Source organism: Coptis chinensis, chromosome 9 (genome assembly GCF_015680905.1).
Source record: "Coptis chinensis isolate HL-2020 chromosome 9, ASM1568090v1, whole genome shotgun sequence".
Classification (NCBI taxonomy): domain Eukaryota; kingdom Viridiplantae; phylum Streptophyta; class Magnoliopsida; order Ranunculales; family Ranunculaceae; genus Coptis; species Coptis chinensis.
The window spans coordinates 83,373,768-83,384,669 of record NC_141464.1 but is presented as its reverse complement, the minus strand read 5'-3'; the positions used below and the strand labels follow the sequence as shown (position 1 = coordinate 83,384,669).

General features: G+C 39.7%; 1 protein-coding gene across 2 annotated transcripts; it reads right to left on the bottom strand.

The window, feature by feature from the left end:
* Nucleotides 1-298: 298 nt before the first annotated feature.
* Nucleotides 299-10,421, bottom strand: LOC147478852 (uncharacterized). Of its 2 annotated transcripts, none has more exons than XM_086582977.1 (5): nucleotides 9,477-10,421; nucleotides 1,585-1,678; nucleotides 1,340-1,427; nucleotides 868-1,021; nucleotides 299-637 (listed from the first exon to the last, which is right to left on the bottom strand). In XM_086582977.1, the coding sequence occupies exons 1-5, from the start codon at nucleotides 9,529-9,531 to the stop codon at nucleotides 552-554; spliced, it is 477 nt and encodes a 158-aa protein (XP_086439103.1). In that variant the 5' UTR covers nucleotides 9,532-10,421; the 3' UTR covers nucleotides 299-551. The 2 variants fall into 2 exon arrangements, with proteins under 2 accessions (XP_086439103.1, XP_086439104.1); XM_086582978.1 differs by having other exon boundaries at nucleotides 1,340-1,422.
* Between the last annotated feature and the right edge of the window lie 481 nt (nucleotides 10,422-10,902).

The following is a 10,902-nucleotide window of genomic DNA, read 5'->3' as shown; positions in this document are numbered from 1 at the left end:
AAAGAGACATTGATTTCTTTCCTAATCTCAAAAGCACATAGGTTATTTGGATAGCACATGAATAATATGGAGGTTATATGGGACGGGTCCAATAAGAGGAGTTTACATGTAACCGGATTGGGATGAGGGGCTCAGGCCCATTTTTTGGATATTACTGGCTCAGTGGAGTCTTTTTCAATAATTCATGATTTTCCTATTTGAACTGTTGTGCGAACATTTTGTTTAACTAAGAAGGTTTGAAATCCAAATCTAAATATCTGGTAAAAAAGCACTCAGATTAAATATTGATGTAATCACTTTCCGTTTCATCTCTGATTTAGAAAAAAATGAAATACACTAACTGCTTAAACAAATTGGTACTTTGAGCTCGTATCTGGCGATATACTTGACAATTTACCATGGAATTTCTTGACCATCCCAAGCAAAGAATTTCCCGTTGTCCATGCTCTTCACACTATCAATGATACCTAGGAGTTTTTGCAAAGAGAATTCCTTGGTGAAGAGCTTGTCTTGTAGAACATTTCTCTGAAATGGCTTTGAGAGATCTGTGTCTACTCCTCTACTGTGCCTGGTTGGAGGAGTATGCAAAGAATGGGATCCTTCCTTCGTGCAAATTCCACCGAAATGGTCTTTGTTACTTCTTGCATAAAAATGGAAATAGGATAAAAGTTCAATAAAATAACAAAGGAAATGCTGCAGATTTTAACAAATAACTAGCCCAAGGTGTCTTGGGAATCAGATTAAAGAGAGAAAGGAACAAGTTCAAATCCTAGTTTTTCAATTCTCTAGTCATCTTTAACATCATTAGTAAAACAAAATAAGGCATGTACGAATAGAGATGATTACAGAGTAAATAAACGGATGTACATTGATTAAGTGCCGTTTTTGAAGATCGATATGAATGCCAACCCCCCAAGCAGTTGTCTCCAATGGAACTAACTCTAGCACTTATATTTGCCACAACGGCTGAATTTCTTTCAGTTCCAGAGTCTCCCCCCATCTTTAAAAGTGGCCACATATGCTGATCAACATTCACAAAATCAGTAGTTGTGTCAAAAAGTGGACAGTCCTCCAAAATGGAAAAGCATGCAGATGATGATTCCCAACATTAAAATGAAGCATATATAAAATTATAATAGTTCACTCAAGTAAAAGCTCAAGTACAATATAATGTGTAAGATATGCATGCTTTATGGACATCAGTTATTACCAATTCAAATGTGTATCATGAAATAGAAATGTTGTATGGTTCTTAAAATGTCACTTCAGCGTCAGCATACTAGTGAACAAATAAAAAGAAATTTCGAAAAACAAATAAATGTTCTAAGGAGAAACATACCTTGATAACCATAATAGGGCCCACAGTGTTAACCTCATAAGTAAGCAGCAGAGATGACTTCTGTAATTTACTCAATGTAGTTTCTGCACTGAAGATGGATGAACTGAGTCTCTCAACCAAAAGAACAGAAAATGGAAAATTTAGGTGTAGTGGCTTGTTCATTGTTCATATGCTACAAAGTTATGAATTTGAACATAAAAGTAGTTAATCTCTGGATTTTAAGGATCAAGGTTTAGTATTCAAACCTGGTTGTAGTACATTGGGTATTGAAAGAATGCCTGCTGCATTGATTAGAAGGTTTAAGGAACCATATCTTTCTTTTATAGAGAGTGCCGAAGCCTGCATACAAGACATTATCCAAGGGATGTACATTTTGAGCTCTGAGGTGTACAACAGAACATCTCAAGACTGAACCATAACAAACAATTCCAACAAGGAATACTTCAAAAACTATCACTTGAAAAAGTCTACTTTGAGGATAAAATAGCTAGCATGAACAGTGCATAAAACGTCATTCTCAATTGAAGAGAAGTATAGCACAAAATTGGTGATATCACTATTCTGTTCAGCCACGAGTGCTATCTAAAGAAACAGATAACAGTAAGTTGTTTTTATTGATTTGCTTTAAGTGAAACTGTTCGACTTATATAGACTCCATACAGAAACAATCTCTGGAGGATATCTAAGAGTTATCTCTTAAGTTGTTACAGACAATGATCTCTTAAGTTGTTACAGAAAATGGGATCTGCTGACACTTGTATAAGACCAAGTCTTCCAAGTCTTTGAGCTGTTGTAGATTAACAGACCAGTGTGTTCTGTGCTCTATTACTCCCCTTCAAACTTGACGTGGGTTGGAGCCAAAGTCCAAGTTTGCTTTTAAATCCTTCAAAGACAGCTCGAGTCAGAGGTTTCGTGAAAATATCTGCAAGTTGTTTTGCTGAAGGAACAAATCTAGTAACGAGTGTGCCGAGAGCAACTTTCTCACGAACAAAATGATAATCAATAGCTATGTGTTTGGTTCGAGCATGGAACACTGGATTGATTGACATGTGAAGTGCTGAGATATTATCACAGAATAGAACTTGTGGTTTTGACTGGAAAATTCCAAGGTCACGTAGGATGAAAGAAATCCATGTGAGTTCAGCAGTTGTAGATGCCATTGCTTTCGATATTCGGCTTCCGCCTTTGGAGCGATATACGGTAGGCTGCTTCTTAGCACTCCGGGAGATACAATTAGACCCCGAGAAAGGTACGTAAAACCAGTGGTAGATCGTCTAGTAAGGGGCACCCACCCGGTCGGCGTCGGAAAAGGCATAGAGATCAAGAGGCTGGCGTGCTTGAGTATCGCAAAACCAGTAGAGATAGTTCCTTTGATGTAACGGAGCATATTCTTTTAACCATCTGGAAGTGTGCATTGGTAGGTGCATGCATATGTTGACAAACATTGCTCACAACATAGTTCAAATCAGGTCGTGTCAAGGTGAGATACTGAAGTGTGCCGACAATCTTTCGATACTCGGTAACATCATGATAGAGAGCTTCACCATTTGAAATGAGAGCAGGTTTAGCAGCCATAGGAGTAGATGTCGGTTTGCAGTCAGTCATCTTTGTATTATGAAGCAAGTCCAACATATATTTTGTTTGAGATAGAAAGAGTCCATCTTTGAAATATTGTACTTGTACTCCGAGAAAGTAACTGAGAGGGCCAAGATCCTTGATGGAGAATTGAGCCCCGAGTTCTGCAACAAATTCATCTAATAAAATATTATCGTCACCAGTGAGTATTATATCATCAACATATACCAGTAGAACCATGATATTAACACCATTGTTGAAAATGAATAATGATGAGTCAGCTGGACTGCATTTAAAACCATACTCAATGAGATAAGAACTGAATCTGTCAAACCAGGCTCGTGGAGCCTGTTTTAAACCATACAACGTTCGTTGGAGCTGACACACATGATTTGGCAATAGTTCATCTACAAAGCCAGGGGGTTGCTCCATGAAAACTGTGGTTTGAAGATGTCCATGTAAAAAAGCATTCTTAACATCAAGTTGCCGGAAATTCCAGCCTTTACTTGATTTGCAATGGTGAGAACAGTCCTGATAGTAGCAGGTTTTATTACCGGACTGAATGTTTCGAGAAAGTCGACTCCTTCCCTTTGGTTATAGCCTTTTGCTACAAGTCTTGCTTTCAGCCGATCCAATGAACCATCAGAATTGAGTTTGGCTCTAAACACCCACCGACAATCAATGACATTCATGTAGAGTTGTCGTGGAACAAGTACCCATGTCTCATTGTGTGAGAGAGCATTCATTTCTTCTAGCATAGCAGAATTCCATCCTGGGTGACTAAGAGCACTTTTTGTGGATTTTGGTGTGGTAGGGATAGGAGGAGTAGTAGCAAGTAATCCATACTTCGGGTTTGGCTGGCGAATGCCGTCTTTCATACGAGTTATCATTAAGTGCGGTTGTGCAGGCCTAGGAAGGGTGGAAGAAGATATGTGTACTGGTCTTGGGGATGTTTGAGTAGTATTAGGTTCATTTGGAGGTGGATTATTTTGAGATGGAATAGGTGGTTCATTTTGATGTGGTATGATAGGCGACTGTTCAGTGGGTAGTGATGGATTGATAGGAGCTGAATTAAATAGCCTAGCAAGTTCTTGGCCAGCAGGTGAGCAAAGTTGAGTTGGAGGATTTTTGGAATGAGTTTCAATAGGATGCAACCAATTTTGAAAATGAGTTGTGTGACTTGTGTCAACGAGTGTATCTTGGGATTGTTTGGGCCTGTGAAAGGGAAACCAACACTCATCAAAGACGACATGACGCGAGATATAAACACGCCCATTTTGAGGATTGAGGCACCGATAGCCTTTGTGTTTAACACTATAACCCATAAATACACAAGGGAGAGATCTTGGTTCTAGTTTATCCTTTGTATATCCCCGTAGATAAGGATAGCATAGACTGCCAAAAGTTCTAAGGAAATCATATGTGGGAGGTTTTTGATGTAGTAGATTATATGGAGTGGCCATGTTAAGAGTTGGGGAAGGCAATCGGTTTATTAGAAATGTGGACGTGTTAAAAGCCTCGACCCAATATTTCTTAGGAACTGACGCATGAAACATCATAGCTAAGCCAAGTTCAACAACATGACGATGTTTACGCTCTGCTATGCTATTTTGTTCAGGAGTGCCTGGGCATGATAGTTGATGAATTATGCCTTCACCACTAAGATGATCAAGGAACTCTTGTTTCAAGAATTCACCTCCATTATCTGACTGAAAAATTTTGATTTTCTTCTCAAATTGTTTCTCCACCATCAGTTGGAACAATAGAAATACACTGTAAAAGTCAGACTTTTGTTTGATAGGATAAAGCCATGTATATCGCGAAAAATCATCAACAAAGACAACATAATATCGAAAGCCTTGATTAGATAAACTGCGGTGCAAAGCACCCCAAAGGTCACAATGAACTTTAAAGAGTGGTTTAGAAGACCTACTGCTTGACGAAACAAATGGGAGTTTGGAGCTTTTACTCATCTCACAGCTCATACATAAGCCAAAAGAACTTTTATTAACTGAAATAGAGTTATTCTTCTTAAGAAAAGCAATGATTCTGGAATGAGGGTGGCCTAGCCGACTGTGCCAAGTACTTTCATCTGTAACACGAAATCTATTTGAGAAGAAAGCTTTAGCTTTGGCATTGGCTAAAACATATAGTCCTGCTTGTCTACTCCCCGATGCCATCACCTGGTTCGTTTTTCGATCCTTAATCAGAAAACCATTTTTGTCAAACTCAAAATAACACGGATAATCAGATGTTAATTGAGAAACAGAGAGCAACTTCTTCTTAATATCAGGTACCACAAGAACATTTTTAATTTGTAATAAAGAGTTATAAGTGGCATCACCAGTATGTGTGATGGGTAGACGATCTCCATTACCAACCATAACATAATCAAATCCAGTATATGGTTGTAAATTGCAAAGAGTACCTGGATTATCAGTCATGTGTGATGTAGCTCCAGTATCTGGAACCCACTCGCCATCATTAGAGTCATTCATATGGAGAGCAGCTAAGGCTTGTGGAACGTTCTCATCTTGAAAACTGTTATCGAATCGGTGCCAACACTTGAGAGCATTGTGTCCTCTTTTTTGTTACATATTTGAGAATATGATAGCGAGTTGAGCGGCCAGGGAGGTTGAGCCTGGCGGGACTAGGATTCCTTGGTGCCGTAAGGCTGTGACCTGTTGTTATAGTTAGGCCTATTGCTAGTCTGTGTAAAGCCACGACCTCTAGAGCTAAATGATGATGAGCCACGCTCCCATTGAGGTCGAATGTTACGACGTTGCCCCACAAATGCCACATTAGGATTGACATTTTCAGAAAAGATTGACTTATTTCGGAGTTCATGACTTTGCAAAAGTGGAATAAGATCAACATAAGATGGAACTGGAGGTTTTAACATAGCAGTTGCAAAAGATTCATACCTTGGTCCAAGAGTATTAAGAAGCCAGAATACCTTTTTATCATCAGAGAGTGGCTTTCCAATGGCATTTAACTGATCACATATAGCCTTGAAGTCCTTGATATAGTCAGATAAAGGTGTTGAATCCTTTTTCTTCTCCTGAAGTTTGAGAAGTAGTTCAAACTCCCTAGCTTGAGAACCTTGAGAAAATGCATTTTGTAATGCAGACCATACATCATGTGATGTTTTCAAACCAACTACGACTCCCAGAGCTTCTTCAGAGATGGTTGCCGTTATCCATGCTTTTACCAATCGATCGGTGCGAGTCCATGCTGCCAGATCTGGATTCGGTATTATATTGGTGTTGTTAGCATCAGTAATCTCAGTATACGGTGGAATTGTATCACCTGTTACAAAACCAAGTAGGTCTTGACTTTCAATCAATGACAAAACTTGTGTTTCCCACAGAAGATAGTTTGTAGAGGAGAGTTTAAGAGAGACGAAATTGGCTACATTGAGATTTGCTGGATACGGATACTTTGGTAGTGATGTGTTGGCCATTGGCTGAAATTTTAAAATGAAAAAAACAGGATCTTACTTACTCGTTGGAGACTATAGAAGTTCGATACCAAAAAAACGGATACTTGATAAGTTGTTTTTATTGATTTGCTTTAAGTGAAACTGTTCGACTTATATAGACTCCATACAGAAACAATCTCTGGAGGATATCTAAGAGTTATCTCTTAAGTTGTTACAGACAATGATCTCTTAAGTTGTTACAGAAAATGGGATCTGCTGACACTTGTATAAGACCAAGTCTTCCAAGTCTTTGAGCTGTTGTAGATTAACAGACCAGTGTGTTCTGTGCTCTATTACTATCTCAGTCATGCTACACTACCTCAAAAAGTATTTTATGCGTAACATACAGTATTGACAAGTCATATGGGAATACACGTCTTCTTTTCTGTGTTATATGATAGAACTAAACATGGTGGAGGGGTCTCTCCTGGAGAAGTACTTAGGCATTCCCTTACACAAAGGCAAGGTGACTAGAGCTTCTGTGGTTCCATTGCTTGATACTATCAAAAAGGAAATCACCAGATGGAAGGGCAAGATGTTATCCTTCCAAGGAAGAAGCATTATGATCAAAGCAGTGCTATGCAGCATCCCTGTCTATAATATGTCTATTTATTCATGGTCGTTATCTTTGATAAAGGAGGCCAAGAATATGATGAGAAACTTTTTGTGGTCTGGCGATCCTACGCTGAGAAAAGGAGTAGCAGTGAGTTGGGAAAGTGCATGCAAACCTGTATCTGAAGGTGGCATAGGCATCAAAAGACTGAAGCACATGAACCTTGCAATGTTGCTAAAGCTAGGTTGGGGGATTTTAACTGACAGTAATGACTTTGGGAGATTCATGAGAGCTAAATACTTCAATACAGATGGGGAGATCATAGAATACTATAGACCCAGTTCTATATAGTCGGGAATTCGAAAAGCTATTGAAGAAGTGGTATCAAGGTCTCAATGGATTGTTGGTTATGGTGAGAGAGTGGATATATGGAGAAGCAACTGGTTCGGAAATAATTCTTTGAAGAAGATGCTTAATTTAAGTACTCAAGAATTAAAGGGATGCAGGGCCAAGGTTTGTGATCTCCTAGTGAATGACGTCTGGCAGATCCATGATATTATTCAGCAAATTCTTGATAGTTTGAACTTAAACGTGAATTCAGTTCACAAATGTAGCTCTCAGTTCGAGGATTACATGATATGGGCTCCGGATTTAAAAGGTGAATTCTCTACCAAATCAGCATGTGAGGAGATTCGGGCGAAGAAGCCTATTGTGAGCTGGTGCAAATTCATTTGGAATGGCCATATACATCCAAGACCTGCAGCACTTGCTTGGAAGATTATCAAGAAGGGTGTTGCGACTGACGACAGAGTACAGAAGGTTGGGATTTGATTTGTTTCCTGCTGCAGAATGTGTAATAACAGTTGTGAGACTCAGAAACATCCTATATGGGAATGCCCATTTGCACAACAAATCTGGCAATAGATCAGACAGTCTTTCAATTTCAATCAACCCATCTTAAGCTTCTCTGATGCTTTGAAAATGAACAATAGTTGGAGTCCTAGAGTGAAGCACATTTGGAACTCGTGCATTGTAGCTGGAATGGTCGGTATTTGGAAGCAGAGAAATGGAGTGCACTTCGACAACAAGAAGCCTAACTTGTGGGATTGTAAACTGTATGTCAGAACGCAAGTAAGGATCACTGGCAATCTATCAAAAGGGATCAGTTACAACTCACCTCATGAGAGTGGCATTCTGAGATATTGGAATGTTAATCACATACCCAAGACTGCACCGAAAGTTAAACAATGTTGTTGGATCCCTCCGGAACCGAATATCATCAAACTCAATACAGATGGAGCTGCTCGTGGCAACCCATGATGACCATCGGGTATTGGAGTTACATATTGAGGACACATGGGGGATTTTAAAATGACTATGGCCAGAAACATTGGTGTGGGAAAAAACTTCAGGGCAGAATGTTGGGCTATACTTGAAGGCATAGAGAAAGCAGTGGAGAAGGGTTGGTTGAACTTATGGGTGGAAACTGATTCTGAAGCGGCAGCCACTGCTTTTAGTAGTAACCAAATCCCTTGGCAATTTCAAGCAAGATGGCAAGAATGTTTGAATAAGTTGCAAGACTGGAAGATTACAACTATTTGGCGAGAGGGCAATGGCAGTGCAGATTCGCTAGCCAAAATAAGAGCTGCTCTTCCAGTAAATGCAACAATCATCACCGAGGGAAAACCTTCGTGATTACACAAATATGAAGCACCTTTTCAAAGGTTCTTTAGGTTTGATTAATTGTCACTACCCCATCTTTATGAATGGGCGTAGCTAGTGCCTATTTAGCTTGAACCTTAGAAGGGAGCAGGTTGTTGCGCCCTCTAATCTTTTTGTATGTGTTCTTTTTTACCTTTTAATAGAATTTCAACTTACCAAGCGAAAAAAAATATGCCAAGTCACGAAAAATCACTGCTGCAAGAGAAAATCTTGATAAGCTGGATACTGGTTTCTCATGAACATTGCTTGAACTCAGTATTCATAAACACTATGAACCAATAGAACCAGGGTTAGCAAGGGCTATAACTACTGCAACTGTGGTGGAGGAAAATATTTCTTTTAGCCGTACTTGATAAGCTCGGCTTTGACAAGAAATGGTGTTGCTGGATAAAAACTATTCTTGGCAGTGCAAAACTCTCAGTAATGATAAATGGAGGTCCATGTGGTTTCTTTGAGGCATCTAGGGGGTTGAGGCAGGGAGACGCACTCTCACCCATACCATTTTTACTTGGCTGAAGATGTCTTGGACAGGGTCTTGCACTGGATGTATGTGAATGGACATGTGAAGTATATGGCTATGAGAGGGCAATGTACAGGCCCTTCACACCTTTTTGCAGATGACATTTTTGTATTTGCAAATGGAGGCATAATGGGACTTAGAAAACCCTGGAACATATTACAAGACTACCAATATTCTGCTGGCCAAATATTCAATGTTTCTAAGAGCTCTCTATTCCTTGGAAATATAGATCATAATAAAAAAAGCAGAATCGAAGAATTTTTTGGCATCAAAGAAGGCAAGCTACCTGAAAAGTATCTGGGGGTGCCATTGTTCCGAGGAAGGGTGACATCTAGGCACATACAGGTGCTAGTGGATAAAATCAAGAGCCGGGCCTCAGGTTGGGCAAGTAGAATGCTTTCATTTCAGGGTAGAGTGGTTCTTGCTCAATCCATCCTGAACAACATCCCAGTTTATAATATGTTGGTGTACAAATGGCCTGTCAAATGCATCAAGGAAGGTGAAGCTGCAGTAAGGAACTTTCTTTGGTCAGGAGATCCTACCAAACGGAAGGGCATTACTCTAAAATGGGAAAGTGTATGCAAGCCAAAAGAAGAAGGTGGACTAGGGCTTAGAAAACTAAGGGATATTAATTTGTCTCTCTTGATGAAGCTTGGGTGGCAGTTGATGACCTTAGACAATGATTGGGTAAGTTACATGCTGAAGAAGTATAAAATGCTAGATGGCAGATGGCTTAATTACCACAAGACTTCAACTGTATGGCTGGGGATTAGATTGGCATTAACCGAACTCAACAAACACTATAGTGGGTAGTGGGCTCTGGTAAAGACATAGATTTGTGGCGGGAACCATGGGCTGGGAGACCAGTCGTTGAGTGTCTCCCTCAAGTAAAGTGGAGGGAATACAAAGTGACAGTAGAGGACCTTATTGAGAACAACCAATGGCATATCCATGACCGAGTAGTAGAAGTTTTTGCTAACTTGGGCGTAAACGTGTCGGAACTTCAGCAACCAACTGGCGACTTGCATGATCTTAGAGTTTGGAAACCCGATGACCATGGTATTTTTTCGGTGAAATCTGCCCATGAAGCTATCAGGGGGAAAAATAACAAGGTGGGATGGAGGAAATGGAATTGGGCAAAACATATACATCCAAAAGCAGCAGACACTGCTTGGAAGTTGATTCAAAAGACTGTTCCCACAGATGATAAAGTTAAGAAGGTTGGCATCAAAATTGCTTCAAGGTGCTGCCTATGCAAAGGAAATGAGGAATATATCAATCACTTGCTATGGGAATGTCCTATAGTAAAGAAGATACGACATTGGCTTGCAGACATTTTTGAAGTTTGCACTAACACCTATAGTCTACGAGAACTAATGGGTGTTGTCAAGAATAGAAGCCCAATTATTAAGTCATTGTGGAATGTTGGAGTTGTCCACATAATGGTGCATGTTTGGAAAACAAGAAATAAGATTTTCTTTGAAGACAAGGTTTACCAGAATCTACAACTAAGAAAAGAAGTATTACATGGCATTACTGTAGCCTCTTGGCTTAGTAAAGCCACCATGTTCAACACAAGTCAGGAGCTGGTCATTCTTCATCGGTTAAGGGTCACTATCCGACCTAGAACTGCTCCTGTAATCAAAGAAGTCAAGTGGGTACTTCCACAGAATAATGAAATTAAAGCCAACACTGACGGTTCTTCCATAGGC